The following is a 17,463-nucleotide window of genomic DNA, read 5'->3' as shown; positions in this document are numbered from 1 at the left end:
TCTCTCTCTCCCTCTCTCTCTCTCTCTCCCTCTCTCCCTCTCTCTCTCTCAGGCAATATGAAATAATTATGGGATGTTCTGTTCGTCTGTGCGCTCCAGGAACTCAGCATGTGTTGTCTTTTTCTTTCTGTATACAACATCTCTCCATAATATTTGTACAAACACACACACACACACACACACACCCTTCTTTTAGTATATTTGTGGGGACTCATCGTTGACATAGTGCAGTCCCTCGCCCGTCACCCTGAACACGTCTGAACCCTCTAACAGCCTTTTAAACTTGTGCAGTCCAGCATTGTGGTCCCCATAAGCACAGTGAGATCCTGCTGTTTGGACCCCATGAGTATGGTAAAACCAGCCTCCACACACACACACACACACACACACGGTGGTCTCACCTGGAGCTAACAGGAAGCAGCAGAACACAAACAGGAAGAATCTACAACACTTTCATGTTAAAACATCTCGGCTCTGTTGCTGTCGGCTCCGATACCAACTCACACTTTATTTCATATTCTCTCGCTTTTCAAGTTCGTGTGAAATTCAGAGCGTTTCCACTCACACCTGTCTGAGCTCACTGTGGCGAACAGGTACATGAGGAAAACACTCACACCACCGGCGCCGCGGCCACGTCGACCCCAAACACCGCGAAGGTTTCACATTTATTCCTAAATGTTTGATTTGTTCTGTCTTTGATTTTTGAATGATCCGTTTGTTTGTTTTCTTCTTCTTCATGTTCTCTCTGTTAGCATCAGTCAGCAGGTTGTGACATGCGTGTAGCTCAGCTCGTCAGTGGATGTTTATAAGTCCTCCGCGTCGCCGACAGTCAGAGCAGCCATTTTGTTTTCAGGTTGTCTGTCCGTCTCGTCCTCGTGGACACGATCTCTCAGTCACACCTGCAGGGAACTTGAACTAGTCTGAGTGGCGGCGGAGGGATACGACCACGCGGAGGAAGTTCTAGTTTTTTTTGTATCACTTATCTTTATTGATTCTGATTTATCTTTTGATTGATTTTGATTTGTGTGGATTTATCTCACAAGTGTTCCCCCTCCTTCCCTCCCTCCCAACACTTTAACCAACTGCCATCAGCTTCCATTACAACGAAGCAGATGCAGCCGCGCTGCTCGTTAACCCTGACGATTCATCACAGCGTGATTCTCTGACGTGAGTCCAGGAGCTTTTGATCTTGATCTTTGAGCTCTAGAGAACCACCTGGTCGGCGTCCCTCAGGTGATTTGTCAGGGGGGGTCGATGGTGTGTCCCGACCAACTGCTGGCTACAGGTGTGCTTTACCTGATTCTGAGCAAACACATCATTAATATTTGACCATTACAAGTTGGGGAAGTCCCGCCCACTCTGTGATTGACAGGTGAGGTGCAGGTTTTATCTGCGGAAACAGAGACGACTTAATAAAATCCTCATGATGTCAGATGATTAGCGTCTGAAATATTCTCCCCTGCAGACAAATTCTCCTCGCACGTTTTTAGATTTTGTCGTCAGCATTCGATCCTGCGATGGAGTCATCACGTCCTCCATTTTATTTATTTATCTCTCATGGATTTTGTGTCACATTATTTTTAATGCAGAAAAATTTCCCTCTGGTCACGGAGGAGGAGGAGGAGGAGGATGGACGCCTCTCTTTTTTTTTATTGCAATTGATTCAGATTGATTAGTTTTAGATATTTAACGTGACCCTCCTCCTCCTCCTCCTCCTCCCTCCCCTCCTCCCTCGTTTGCTCTCGTCACTGTCGCTTTATTTGCGAAGACAACACCGAGCCGTTCTCCCAGAATGCACAACGGCGGCGCTCAATATTTCAGAGCGAACAAATGAAAAGCACGAGGCTCTTTTAGCAGAATAAACTGCTTTTACGTGTCAAGACAAAGTCTGGGGAATAAGGGACCGACGACCTAATGTGTTGTGGCAATAGACAGTAGAGCGGCTGTGTGCGTGTGTGTGCGTGTGTGCGTGTGTGTGTGTGTGTGTGTGTGTGCGCGTGTGTGTGTGTGTGTGTGTGTGTGTGTGTGAGGCAGAGAAAGAGACAGAGAGAGACAGAGGCAGATCTGTTCCAGGGACTGTTTTAGTGCCTCATCAAATATTTAGTTTGATTGTACATGGTCCTGTAATTGCCATCTTGGCTTGTGAATTATTGATGGTGTGTAGCAGAGCCAAGGAGGGACCTCATCCACACACACACACACACACACACACACACACACACACACACACACACACACACACGCACGCTCGTGTGCTGTAATAAGGCCAGACAAAAGCAAACACACACACTGGGGCTGGTGCTGAGGCCAGTGAATCATCATGTGATGGTAATGGGCATGAAGCTGCTCTTGTTTCAGACCCTAATTAGCTGCAGAGGAGCATCATCTGAATTCCTCAGTAATTATTTGAAGAGGGCGTTTCAACAACACGGCAGAGTCAATATTAGACTTTACTCGACCTTCTAATGAGGCAGCGCTTAGACCGACGCCTTCCCGCCTTCTTCTTCTTCTTCTTCTGATGTTTTTTGTAGCACAAACTGCCTGCGAGCTTGTTGTTTTTTTTCTTCTCTTGCTTTTGTTTCTGCGCCGCAGATCCTCCACGCTTTGTTCGTTAGCTGCAAACAAATGAGATGTGACGGCGAGGCGGTTAGCGGGTTAACCAGGACGGATTGTTTGTGGGCTCAGCGGTGGCTTCGGCTCGCCACGCTTGCTTTATGCTTTATTTCAGTTTTGTCACCCGTGTGAAGAGCTGGAGGCGGCGGCGGCGGTGGCGGTGAGCTGGCCTGGACTCGCCGGGTGGTGAAGTGGTAAACTTGCAGCGGCGGGTGGTGTGGTGGCGTCTTACAGAGAGAATCAAACTGTGAGGGCGAGCAGCAGCAGTGGCGGCGGCGGTGGCGGCAGGATCAGCAACACGGCAGCTTTTAAAAATACTCCTGCTGAAATATTGATTTTTTTTCCTGCTTCTTTTTCTTTCTTGCCTAACGTAATAAGTGAGAGACTCCAGGGAGTGTGTGTGTGTGTGTGTGTGTGTGTGTGTGTGTGTGTGTGTAATCATATGAACTGTACATGTGTGTGTTTCTGTGTGTGTGTTCATCAGGGCCTTGTAATCTGAGTCCGACGTAATTGCTTCCCATAGTGCCCTGGGTGTGGTTGGGGGTGACATCATCCACAGTGGCCAGGGAAAACGCTGAAGTCAGACCATACCCCCCCCCCCCCCCCCCCCTCGCCCCAGTGTGAGCCAAATTAACTTTAAAGCTGCTCCACTGGAACCTGGTGAAGCAGCTGCATTTCTCCGCCTCACCAGGTCCCAAGCTCTTTGCTTGTGGCCGAGCAACAGTGGTTCTGACCAATCAGCATCCTATGGGGGCGGAGCTATTGGCAGCTACAGAAAAGAGACTATTTTAGACTTTTATCTTCCACATGAAGACGACAATGATCATATACCGACATGCTAACTAGCTAACTAGCTTTAAGGCTCCTCAGACTGCGGCTTGTTGTTGTGTTTCCTCTTTGGCCCCTCCTACCACATCACATGATAGACAGACGGTTCATCCAATCAGAAAGCTCCTGCTCTTCTTCAAACAGCCTTCCTAGATGTTAATAAACCATGTGATGTGTCAGGTCAGAACAGTGTTGATCTGTAACTGAACACGAGACAAAAACGTGACGTGATGAATGAGAACAAACATAACACAAATAATATGTATATATATATATATATATATATATATATATACTGTATATATATATATACACTGACAGGATCTTTATCCACTACAGAGAAGCTTTGTTTAAAACAGACATTTGCCCTGTCAAGTTATACTATATATATCTAAATATTAGTGTTTTAATCACACACTCAAGCTTCAACCAATATATCAATCAATAATAAATCAATCAATAAATGAATACAAAACAATTAGAGTGTCAGTGATGTCACTGGGTCCATGAGGTGAACTGGTTTCTACTGGTTTCTGTGGTATCACAACAACACTTAAACACACACACACACAAGTCTGACTGTTTATTGTTGTCCGTGTGTGTGTATGAGTGAGTGTATTTGTATCAGCTGTTGTGTACCATTGTGTAGGTATATGTGTGTTTGTGTATATGTACTACATATATATATATATACATATATATATATATACAGTATATATATGTAAGGATGTGTATCACTGCATTTGTGTGTGTGTGTGTGTGTGTGTGTGTGTGTGTGTGTGTGGTCTAAGCAGCTTGTTTTATGTGTGTGTACCTGTCTCTATTTGTGTGTACTTGTTTTGTGTCTCTGTGTGTATCACTGTGTATTATTGTGTGTGTGTGTGTGTGTGTCTCTGGTCTTGTCTCCAGCTGCGTTTTAATGCGATCCACATCGATCCATATCAGCTCTCTGAAGGACTCAGTATCATCTGAATGGAGCTCCATATTATTCTGTTCACTGCCATAAAGGGCATTAGAGCCTCCAGAGCAGCAGATCAGCTTTCAGTCAATACACACACACACACACACACACACACTGCCCATCTCTCTCTACCTCCTCACCTCTGCAGTGTGGCTCTGTGGAAAACCGCATCACTACACAATGAAGTTTTCACGGGGAAATAGTCCCTCTGTCTGTCTGTGTAGGAGGAGTGATCCGGTCTCAGCTGCAGAAACAACAACAGAGTAAAACGTCAGGTCTGATGTTCACCACGTCTCAGTCGTCCCCAAATCTAAATCTGTACATTCACAGGATGAGAGGGCAGTAAAGGGAAATATTAAAACCCTTAATCACACATGTTAGACATGCTAAATATGTCCAGCTGCAGAATAATAACATTTATTCAGTTTTCAAGTATTTGTTTGTAACCCTGACTGTAGATTAATTAAGGGTTAATTAAAGGTTTTTATTGGGGTTTCTGGAGGGATTTGAGGGTTTTTAGGAGGTGAAATATTGTAAAATTCACATCTGTACAGGTGCCCCTTAAAATGACCTTAATCGCTCAATAAAGGCGCAAAATCAGGTGTTAATTAATGAATAATCAAGGAAGGATAATAATGTATACTGGAGATTTTAACAGATTATGTGGTTGGTTTAAGAGCTTTCTAACTGACTAAAAATCCCTTAATTTACACCTGAAAAGACCTTGATTCTGAATCAAAGGGAAAATCCATTCTGTAATTTAAATTTAAATTAAATTTAAATAGTTTTTACAACTTTAAAAACCCTTAAACTGTGAAGATGATCTGTTAAAAATCCCTTAATATCTATCTCCCCTTAACTGAAATTAAGTGAAATTAGTGGAAGAGTTATTTTGGAATTTTACCCCTGAAAAATCTTGCTGATTAAATCCCACTAGAAAGACCTTAACTCCATCAGTGTGACGGGGGGGGGGGGCTTTAAGGGGAAAGTTAAGGGTCTGAGCACAGAGAGGGAAGCTGCTGTGTTTTTAAAGATATTGTTAGTGTCTCATTGAGGTGGAAATCGATGCCGACCTCACACAGCCCACACTTATAACTCCCCCCTCCCCCCTGTGCACTCCCAGCATACCTTGCTGGAGCAGTAGAATAAGGAGGAGGGGGTGGGGGGGTATTCTGCCGAGGTTATCCCCTGGTTAATGTGACATGTCTGTCTGCGACCTTGCCGCTTGTTAACTGCCCGGATTATTATTGTGATAATGTGGCAATTAAAAAAGAAGCGCTCCCCCAAAACGGGGGGGGGGGCTTATGGTCCGAGAGATGGATGTGCACAGATTACAAGGCAGTGGGAAATGCATTAAGGTGGCAATCCATTCTGACCCCCCCATCGCCCACTGTCCTCATCCAAAGCTGCGGGTTATTACCGCCCGTCCTCATTGATATCCGTTCCCAATCAATACTCCTCCGCCGCCGTAAAAACCCGCGTAAATCAACGGGCGGCGAGCAAGCAGGAGAGCGGACGTGCAGGAGGGAAAATCAAAAGGCGGCTCCTAATGAGACGACATCAGTCTGCAGGAAGTGTCGAGCGTCTTTATCAAGACGCTGCCGCTGAATGATAATGTCATCTGCTCAGAGAGGTCATGTGACCTGCCAGGAAGCAGGAACTGATCTGATGTGGGGACAGTGACTGGAGGGAGGCGTGTCCTTTAACTTCTCCACCCACCAACACTTTAACTTAAACCATAAACTATATTGATCACTGATGTTGAGCTGAAGTGAGTCTCAAATATAAAAACATCACCTCTGGAAATAATTATGTTCATTATTTCATTTATAAAACAAAACAAATCGATGAATCAATAATTAATCATTAGTTGCAGTGAGTGTTTATTGATACTGTAAAAACACATTAAAGTTGTGACGTTTGTAGCTGCTGTTCAAACATAAATTAATCATGAAATAAATAATGATAAATGATGTTATTGATAAATGATAAATCACATCTACTGTTATAAAACCTTTATTGAATGTTTGTACACACAAACACTTTGTTTATTAATTAATAATAAACATTTATTCACATTTTTCACAGAGTTTAAAACTGTTTATAAATGTGAAAAAACACGTCGAGCCTCAAACTTCATGTTTCACTTTGGAAACAACAGAAGAAGAAAAATGTCATTTAAATTCCACTTACTAGATTTCTCCTGAAGCTTTCAGCCACATCGTGTGGTTTTCCTCAGCACATGGAGTTCGCTCAGTTGTCATGATAGAAAAGATGAGTTTATAATGAATATAATTATAAAACAGTATAACCTATTTTTACATACCTGTAGATTCTGTGTTTGGACATGGACTGTGATGAGTTGATCAGTGAGTCCAGTTCAGTTTCTTGAACCTGATGATTTTCTCTGGTGAATGAGTGACTGAGTCAGAGACTTTTATTTTGGTGAGCGTCTCCCTGATGTGAAATGAGCGTCCTGTCAGACTGAGCCCGGGTCCTGTCCCTGGTCCTGGACCAGGATCTGAATGTCTGTGGTGGACTCGCTCTGATCCGGCTCCGTCTCTGTTTCAGATTCTTCCTGAAGTTCTTCCTCAAGTGCAACCAGAACTGTCTGAAAAACGCAGGAAACCCTCGAGACATGAGGAGGTTTCAGGTGAGAGACACACACACACACGCACACACACGCACACACACACACACACACACACACGCACACACGCACACACACACACACACACACACACGCACACACGCACACACACACACACACACACACACGCACACACGCACACACACACACACACACACACACGCACACACGCACACACACACACACACACACACACGCACACACGCACACACACACACACACACACACACGCACACACGCACACACACACACACACACACACACGCACACACGCACACACACACACACACACACACACGCACACACGCACACACACACACACACACACACACGCACACACGCACACACACACACACACACACACACGCACACACGCACACACACACACACACACACACACATGAAGCGGCTGTGAGTGACTCAGGTGTTTGTGTACAGGTGGTGGTTTCCACTACAGTCAACGTGGACGGTCACGTCCTGGCCGTGTCAGACAACATGTTCGTGCACAACAACTCCAAACATGGCCGCCGCGCCCGACGCCTGGACCCCTCTGAAGGTAAGACGTCTCTCAGAGACAAAAACACACAGTGGAAACATCCTGCTGCTTTCTGTCGTCCCTCTAACGTCCAGCTGTGAAAACTGAGACGCACAAACAACAGGAGTCAGCTGATGAGCGGCGACCCCTCCCTCAGTGGGGGTGGGTGTTTGACCATGAGAACGTGGAGCCGTAGGTTTCATTTGTTGATGTACAGGGTGAATAAAGCAGCAGAAACAGTGACTGAGCAGCTGGCCTCCAAAAACCCCATCTCCCATAATGCACCTGTCTTTCATCAGAGCGTCCCTGCTGATCCACAGAGGACTGATGAGGTGGTTTGGTTCCGTTTTAAACAGCTGCTCTGGTGTGAACTGCAGCGTTTGATTCATTGACCAAGACAAAAGACAAAGTCAAACACTGAAGCTCACACAGCTACAGGGATTTTACAGATGGAGACGGTGAAGTCCTCCAGCTGCAGCCCGTCCCCCGTCCTGCCCCGTGTTCCTGTTGGACGTCCTGCCCTGTTGGGAGGTGACGGCGAACAAACGCTCCCTTCTTCCAGCGTCCACAGCGACCAAATAAAATGCATCAGTCGTGTGTAAACTTCACACACTGAAACTCGACTCTGAGAGCTGGAACCAGCAGTAACATTTCCTCTGAAGTTGTAAACTTTAATACCACTTTGCCCTGTCCCCGCTCTAATAAACCCTCCCCCCACCTCACCGTGGAGCTTCCAGGAGCAATGACATAAGTCTCTCACTTGATTCGGTTGACTTGGTGTGCCAGGAAGGTGGAGTTTATCCTTACTAGCACCAGGTTTCTCAGACAGAATCAGAAGTGGACTTTAACATTAACATATACTTCAGTTAAACCTCCTGGCTCTCACTGTTGTGTCCTGTGTGGAAAGCACCACCCACCTGGCACGTACAGCAGAGTAAAACAAACTCACAATATACTTAATATTGCTAAAACTATTTGACACCAAGTATGAACAGATCGATATGTCTCCCTCTCTGGCTTTCTGCAGTTTCCCCTCTACTCGCTTTAAAGTTTTAGGTGTATTCAAAAGTGCTTTGTTTGTTTCGTCCTACTTGGAACACCAGCTGGGTGGAGTTTATCATATAAAGGCTTTAGAAAGTCTCAGGGGAGATGTCAGTGAAAGTACTGCATTGTGTGTCTGTCTGAAACTGTTTGGTTAACTCCACCCACCTGGCACATCCAGAAAGTTAAAACAAACCTTGAGATTATTTGACACAAATCTGATATCAACCAGCCACCAAACCACGTAACTGTGAAGTTTCCCTCGGCTCCATTAAAACTTTGAGGCTTTTCCAGGAGCAATGGTGTCACTGCTTCGCTTGTTTTATGCCACTTGGAACGCCAGACGGGCGGGGCTTACCATATCAGGAAGTAACAGAAAAGTAGACTACATTAACTTTGAGGTTCTTGCACTATTCTCCAGACACTTGTCACTCGGTTCCCTTAAGCTCCACCCTTCTGGGACTTACAGTAGAGCAAAACAAACCCTAAAACAATATCCCCCCAGTCAGACATCAGAAAGCCACTGTGTCCTTGCTCTGCTGTCTCTGTTGACTTGTTTTAAAGTTTGAGGCTTTTTAGGAGAGGTGGTGTAACTTGTTTGCTTGTTTTAACCTACTTGGAACACCAGACGGGTGGGACCTATCATATCAGGTCATCCAATAAAATCTTAGTGACAAATCTTAGCAAAGTAAATCGACTTTCACTGTCATACGCTTTTGTCTGAACTTCCAGTCACTCATTATTAATCATTATGTCCTCTTAGACAATCTCCACCCCTCTGGGACATACAAAAGGGTAAAACAAACCCTAAAACAATTTGCCACCAGTTAAGACTTCAACAATCTGCTGTGTCCTCCATCTTTCACCTCCCAGATGACTACCTCTGCAGTTTCCCTCAACATGTTTTAAAGTTTTGAGGCTTTTCCAGGAGCCAGTGATGTAATTGTCTCGTTTGGTTTAACCTACTTGCAGCACCAGATGGGTGGTGTTTATCACACCGGGGGCATATAGGACAGGATGAAGTTGTTGATCAAAGAAAAAGCAGAGTTAGCTGACCTCCAGTGATTGCCCAAACTTTTTCATACTTACTGTGTTGTCCTGCATGGCACACCCCACCTGTCTGGCATGTCTGAAGGGACAAAACAAATGCTACTTGACACGGATATGTCATTCATCAAGCTGAGATGTTCTTGTTTCTCACCTGTGAAAAAACTCTGAGACACTGAGGAACCTTCATCAAATCAGCACTTAAACATTCATGTACAGAGGCGTCTGCGCTCAGAGGGCGCCAGCCGTACTGTACGGTGTCCTGCAGGGGCCAAAAGGGGCTCGTTGTTTACCAGACGGCCCTGTATCTCGGCCCGCAGAGGAAGCTCGGGGCCTTTCAACTCCTCCAGACTGGGATGTTTTCAGAGGCGATAAAAAGCTCCAACATCTGCTCCCGCCTTTGTCACCAACCCTCAACCCCCCCGTCTCCTTGATAAAACTTTCCACCGCCTGCTCCCAGCCTTTGTGCTCTATTCATATAATTGGAAAGTCACAATCGCCCCCCCCCAGACCCACCGGACTGTTTGTTTACTGCTGTGACAAAAGGGGAAATTAATAAGGATATGACAATCGACTCCTCAGAGCGGGAAAAGCCTCGACCCTCCGCAGCAGCTGCAGGGTTTGGGGAGGACGAGTCTTTCCTTTCATCTGCAAACTCTGAGCGACTTTCACAAACTGATGCTGTGACCCCACAGCATCATGACTGTCCATGTCCATCAACACACACCCAATACTCACTGAAGTATTTGGATTAATCCGCCACTGAAAATAGGCCCCACAAATTCACTATTTCCTGTTTGTTTGATTAAAAGCTACAGTGAGCAGCTGTTTTAGGAAATTACTGAGACTTTTTAAAAAACATACCTGAAGATTTCCGTCTTCAGTAAGAACCAATGAGCTCAGAGCTGAGAGTGTCCAGCACACCTACAACTTGTGCTGCTCTCCTGAAATGATTCAGGAACTACACACTGCTGCACATTTCCAGAAACCACAAACTATTTGCCGAGATAGAAAACGGTAGAAACTCTCTGGTGGGAAAAAAGGTTCTGTCCGTGTCCCCAAAATGAATAAAAATCAAAATCAAATAAGATGTTTAAGTGTGTGTATTCTCCTTACAAAAGTTACTCTCCACATTCACCTTTTCATGGGCTTGTGCTGCCAGTAACTCGTAGTAGAAGGTCATTACTCTGCTAATAGTGGTGAAAATTGTAACTGGGATGTTTAATAGAGTCTAAACACAGCTTTATGGATCAGCTCACGTAGTAAACAAAAGGAAACTCAGAGCTCTGACTGGAATATCAAATCATCCTCCCAATAAAACAGCTCGCGGTCCGGGAAGAGGTTGTAAACCGGCGGAGCCTCGTCTTGTTTCCTCGCAGCTCTCGGTCCGCTGTCTGAATCGACTCGACTCTGTCGGACAACAGTCTAGTCATCACGGAGACGCTGTTTATGTGGAGCCTCTTATTGATCTCTGTGGCATTGGAAAAACCAATCATTTAGCATGTGTTATTGGTGGACTAACAGGCTGCTGGTGGATCTGTTCTGTGTGGAGGGAGCTCTGACTGAAAGCTCTCTGTAACTTCTGCTGTTTAGTTAAAGATGTGACGTCTTATTCTGAAACTGTTAAATCTTGTTTAGGGTAAACAGTCTGGTTGGAGGTCAGAGGTCACAGTCAGGGTCAAAGTAGCACCCCAAGTTAACTACTGTATATATGTAGTATATAAAATATCATCTTTCTTAATCTTTTAATTCACTCTTCCTCTTGATCTTCAAAATTAGATTTTTCACAGAGAGAAAACTGCACTGAGGAGACTTAAGTAGAAAATTTGTCACACAAAGTATAAAAAAGTTTTCCAGGAAAAGGGACGTTTAATTTATTCAACAGGAACAAAAATGTGAAGCTAATCTTAAACAAACTGTTTAAAACTGAACTGAGTGTTAATCTCAATGAAACTCTGTTACTAAACTTTTTTAACCTGTTATATTGAACTGTTGGGTAATATCAACACACCTGTTCGAGTTACTTAACTTCGAAACTGAAAAATGCAGCTGTATTTTTAGCTTCTGTCTTTAACCGTTAGCTAACCTGAACCACACTGTTTCACAGGATTAGAAGTGTAGATGTTTTTGTGATTTATTTTTGTCTGAGTTTCTAACGGTCTCATGTTTCCTTCGTGTCGCCTGTGTTTCCGAAGCAGCCACGCCCTGCATCAAAGCCATCAGTCCGAGCGAGGGCTGGACGACCGGCGGAGCCACAGTCATCCTCATAGGGGACAACTTCTTCGACGGCCTGCAGGTCGTCTTCGGCACCATGCTGGTCTGGAGCGAGGTGAGCACGAAATTCATTTTTATTTCTTACAAAAATTTATGGTCAACAAACAGATGCCAGATTGGTTTTTGGAATTTATTAAATAATTATTATATATATATTATATATAGAGAGAGAGAGAGAGAGAGAGATAGTTACATGTGCCGGTTAGAGTTCCTTTAATTTGAAGATTTCCTTTTTTTCCTGTTTTGAGTTTTTTGGCTAAATAAGTCATTTTGGTCATTATGATGGAGATCGGTTAATAGTTTTGACATTTTACAGACTAAACAAACTGATAATAAAAATACTTTTCAGCTCAGTAAAACATGACTGATAAAATCCTCAAAATTAGTTCCACCTCAATCAGCTACAACATTTGAAATTATGCTTTTTTTCTTTGGAAATAGAAGAAATTGTGCTTAGAAATCTTCTATTTATAATAATAATTCAAAGAAATAGATAGAATTTCTCATTTTGAATTTGGCTGCAATTAATTATTACTTCTATTATTGATTAATCTGCTGCTTATTTTCTCATTAATAAAAAAACATGTCAATTCAGGAAGTCGTTACATTGCAGGAGTGAGAATAAGGAAAATATTGATCATTTTAGCTGCATAAATGACTCAGTAAACTTTCTGTAGACTGAAGAATTGATTAAGTAATTGTTTGTAGTTTGGAGAGAACAGGTGCTATATTTACCTGTGACCATGTCTACACAACAACACTTTAAAGTGCTTCACTTCTCTTTTTCATTTGCTCTCTCTTAATGATGACAGCGAGTTTATCAGATTTAATCAATAACTGATCAGAGCTTCTGTCTGTGCTCACCTGATCCAGGGAGTCTCTGAAAGCAGCTGCACACACCATGTTCTCCATCTTCTTCATCCACACACACATTCATCATCACACACACCTGCATCTGTATCTGTAGCCGTTCTGCATGTCCCCAAAAATATGTAGATTTAGTGCGTGTAGAGCCGCAGGAGCAGCGGCGCATACGGTGCATCATGAAATATTGAAGCGGGTCCAGAAGAGCAGAACACCTGGCGGGGAAGGAGGGAAGGAGGGAAGGAGGGAAGGAGGCGTGAGACAGACATACCTCCAGATACCAGATATACCTCCACACGCTGTTTGCTTCACATCACACACTCCGCACTTTGATCAGTGTCGTCTGGTGGAGAGCAGACGGACTCCAGCGCCCAGCATCCCCCTGCACGCAGCCTGCACACTGACCCAGATCGGAGGAAGGGAAAGTTTTATAGAGAGAGAAATCTGGTGCTGCAGGTTTTTACTGCACTGTTAAATAACAGGTGCCAAATCAGCGCCAGTACGAGTTCTGCACACTGACTGTGGAGCGACAGACATTTCACACTGTTCTCGGTTCTGATCTTCGCTTATTAAAATTGAAAAAGGTTTTGAGAGTCGTTATAGAGCCATCAATAATAGATCAGACAATTAAAAAAGTAGATAACAAACCAAACACCCACATTCAAACCATTAAAACAACATGTCGGTCTGAACTGAAGACGTCCTGGTGTTCTCACTGACAAACAAAATAAATCAGTGACTCCTGTCTGACACCAAACCTTTGTAGGTGACAGATCCTCTCGTCATTGTTGAGTATTACTGTTTTAGTTATTTGGCTTTAAATCATCTGTTGAGCTGCCTTCCTACAGACTTTCAAGTTAAATCAAATGATGCATGCAACAGGCAACAGGCACATCACTGCAGCGTCAGTTCAACACTGAAATATCTGCTGAGACGAGTTTTCATTTCTGCTCTAACCACATGTGGCGTCCGACTCTCACTGACAGAAATGGAGAACAAATTACGGGTTTTATCACAAATCACTTCCTCCATTGCTCATAAAAGTGTTTCCTGCTGTTTACAGTATAATATTTCAAAACCTGAAGGGATCACTTCATCTAGAACAACACAGCCCACTAAGAATCACCATACCAGATCCATAGTGATCATTTCATGTGCTGCTAGATTTATTTCTGCCTGATGGTAAACGCTACAAGATTGTGAAATATAACGACACAGCGTTAGGTATCATTAACTAACTTTCCCATCAATGGACTGTTGTTTCCCCTAATTCTTTTCTGTTTCCGTTGTCATGGAAACCTAGGAGGCTCGTACTTATAAATCTGTAGTTTGTCATTGGAACAATGATAAATAAAGTTGCTCTCAGATGTCACTGCACTGTGTATACAGACATGTTTAGATCCCACATCAGTTCAGTGACGACCACAAGATTAAAGTTGCTCTTTAAATGTGCGTCATGTTTCATCTTTCATATAGTTCTACAACAAAAATACAACAAAATACTCGACTGTTCTGACCCCGATTGTTTGTGTTTGTGTTTATGTTTCATCATCCAGCTCATCACCCCTCACGCCATCCGGGTCCAGACTCCCCCTCGTCACATCCCCGGGGTCGTGGAAGTCACGCTGTCCTACAAGTCCAAACAGTTCTGCAAAGGAGCTCCGGGACGCTTCGTCTACACCGGTAAGACCGACAAATAACACAAGGACAAATAACACAAGGACAAATAGCACAAGGACAAATAGCACAAGGACAAATAACACAAGGACAAATAGCACAAGGACAAATAACACAAGGACAAATAACACAAGGACAAATAGCACAAGGAGCGATACTCGTTGATTACCACTGGTCTGACAGAGAGAAGACCTGAATCTGGAGTATTTCATGATGATGAGTGAAACTGTGTCTGGCTGTTGCTGTTGTTGTTTTCTCTTTCTCAAGATGAAGACTTTGTTATAATTTCAGGGGAGATAATTCTTGCAGTGTTTGGGCTCATAGTTGTTGATTTGTACAGAAGCACACTGAGGAAAAAACTAATTGTTGACGATATAACAATCAATAATAATATAATATATAGTAATAATTAGAAGCTCTTTACCATTAGATCCAGATCTTATTACTAGATAATGATGATATGAGAATATATGAGAATAAGAACACCGTCCCGTTAGAGAGACTGTATCTACTGATCACAAAGCTGAACCTAATATCCAATATCTTATTGATTACATAATTTGGAAGTGTTTGAATCATCTGAAGCCCCTTGCTGTGCTTGTTTTACATGGAGCTTTTAAGTTCGAGCACACGTCTCCTGATCACTTCAAATGGAAATACTCTCCATTTCCTGTTTCCTACACACTGACCCTGACAGCTCTGACCTCTGGAAACTTTTGGACCAACACCACGAGTTGGGGCTGTTTAACCCGACGCTCTGTGGGATAGAGAAAGAGCTTTAATGGAAGGTTTAAGGTCTTTAGACTCCAGTCCCGTTGATACCAACAGGATCAGGCGTGTTATTGACTGTGAACTCTTTCTACATGCTGGAAGTGAAGTAAACATTTTCCCCGGTGTGTCGGTCCCATCCTCCTCAGCTTGTCCTTCAGACTCATTGTCTGCCGTCCACATGTACCGTCCGATGACTCCCTATCTGTCTCTTGATCAGTGCTTTTACTGTCTCCGATTATTCCGTCAGAATATCCAGATGTCATTCAAAGTAGCAGAAAGGTCAGATTGAAGCTGTTTAGTGCGATAAGTAAATGTCATAGCATCGGGCCGTGAAAGAGGCGAGCGTGTTCAGGCTTTCTGTTTAACACCACTTCCTCACCACTTCCTTCTTCTCGCTCTCGTCTTTGTTGGAGACGCCGCCTCTTCTGACGGCGGGGCGAAGCAGGGGAGGGAAGAGACGGATGCTCACAATGGACGGTCCGGCCGCCGCCGCCGCCTCCTTTTGCAATGCTAATCTGTGATCCCATTTACAGATAGCACTGACAAGAGCTGCGAGCTTTGCTTTCACTCAGAGGCATGTTGTGAATAGAGCCCGTTGTTATCTCCATTAGAGTGTGTTCTCCTCAGAAACATGCAGCAAAGGCCTGCAGGAGCCTAAAGGGCCAGACCGTCAGGTTTTCATCCATATGGCATCAGCTTCATATTAAAGTGATCTGTACTGTATAACCACATGGTAAAAGAAATGGGAGAAACATAAAAGCAGCAGTAAACAGAAGCTTCTAAAACGTCCCACACAACAAAAAATTTGAATTATAAGATATTTTGTGTAATTTCTTTTCTAGACTCTGATTTTCTAACACAAAAAAGAGAAATCCAAAATCTGAGAGAACAGAGAAAAACTCAAATTAATGAAGAAGTTTTTAATTCCAGACTTCAGTTTCCTTTCATGTCAGAACAGATTTACAGATGTAACCATGTTGACTGTGATGGATTATCTCAGCTTCAGGTTTCAAGTTTTCATCTTGACCTCAGGGATTAAATAAAGGTTGTATGTGAGATTTATAGAAAAATATGGAAATTAGGAAAAAGACTTTTACAATATATATTTGTAATTAAGTAAGAAAATCCAGATGTAAAATGTGGGATGGACATTTTAAAAAAGTATAAAGTATAAATGAGAAGATAAATCAGTTAAAAGAATCCAGGTTTGAGAAACTGGATCATCCTGGATTTGAAAAGTACATTGTCAGTGCTGATTATAAAAGTCTGATTTGGTAAAGGAGGTCGTGGATGTGTCGTCGCTCCGCAGTGAAGAGATGGAGAAGCTGCAGAATAATGAATCTGGGCAGCCAGACACCAAACTGTGTTCACTCTCAGGTGTTTAACACCGACACACGTAAACAGGGAAATGAATAATCAGGCTGTTCCATGTAAATATTCCAAACAGGATCCAGACTAATGTGCATTTAAACACTTTTACTGCAGCATGAAAATATCTTAATATAACAGTTTAATGAGACACTGAGCTCAGTTTGAGAGGGTGTAACATGGCAGCAGTAAATAATCCAACAGTTAAAACAATCTGAACTGAACTGGGACCAGCCTCATTCACACCGATGAAAAATACAATATGAAAACTGGTGGTCTGCTCCTTTAAATCCCAGGATCCTCGGCTTGCCGCCTTCAGCAGACAGATGCCACAAATCGAATGAGGAAACATGAACATCTGACTCCTGCTTGATTGATAGGGAAACAACAAAACTGTGCGTCCCTGAAGGCACCGCGAGGCTGAACCCCGACAGGTGGCTGCATCCTAACGTCGTTCAGTTTTTTGTAATTCTCCCAAGTCTCCCTCTTCTTCTTCCCCCCCGCTCCTCCTGCCAGAGCGGCGGCCATATTGTGCACGCACATCGCCGGTTCATCTGATTTACACATCCATATTTTAAGAGCGGGAACGCGTCAGTGTGCGTTTCCAGAGCGCGCTCATTGTGCCAGCAGCGTGTTGTGTTCATGAATGTGAAATGAGCCGAGGTTTTAAATACTGAACAGGCGAGCTGTGGATAATTTAGGAGGAGAGGAGAAGCATCATGATGTCATTTCCTTCAGGAGTTTACACTGAAACACACTGAGGAGCAAACATCCTGCTCCATCCCACTGAGGCAGGAGGAATCAAGGAGGAATCAAGGAGGAATCCAGGAGGAA

At 43.7% G+C, this 17,463-nt stretch overlaps 1 protein-coding gene across 2 annotated transcripts in view; it reads left to right on the top strand.

Moving 5' to 3' along the window:
* Window positions 1-17,463, top strand: part of LOC111233494 (transcription factor COE3-like) — a 175,579-nt gene that overhangs the window by 98,338 nt on the left and 59,778 nt on the right. Inside the window, exons 7-11 of one of the 2 annotated variants that reach the window (XM_022761315.1) lie at window positions 6,974-7,055; window positions 7,491-7,608; window positions 9,856-9,888; window positions 11,874-12,004; window positions 14,370-14,496. In XM_022761315.1, coding sequence (XP_022617036.1) covers window positions 6,974-7,055; window positions 7,491-7,608; window positions 9,856-9,888; window positions 11,874-12,004; window positions 14,370-14,496 — 491 coding nt within the window. Of the gene's footprint in view, window positions 1-6,973; window positions 7,056-7,490; window positions 7,609-9,855; window positions 9,889-11,870; window positions 12,005-14,369; window positions 14,497-17,463 lie in introns of both variants that reach the window. The other variant, XM_022761316.1, reaches the window with a different exon arrangement.

Source organism: Seriola dumerili, unplaced genomic scaffold (assembly GCF_002260705.1).
Source record: "Seriola dumerili isolate Sdu_G_001 unplaced genomic scaffold, Sdu_1.0 BDQW01000398.1, whole genome shotgun sequence".
NCBI classification, from domain to species: Eukaryota; Metazoa; Chordata; class Actinopteri; order Carangiformes; family Carangidae; genus Seriola; species Seriola dumerili.
Note: the sequence above shows the minus strand (reverse complement) of the source record. Positions and strands in the feature narration are given on the sequence as shown.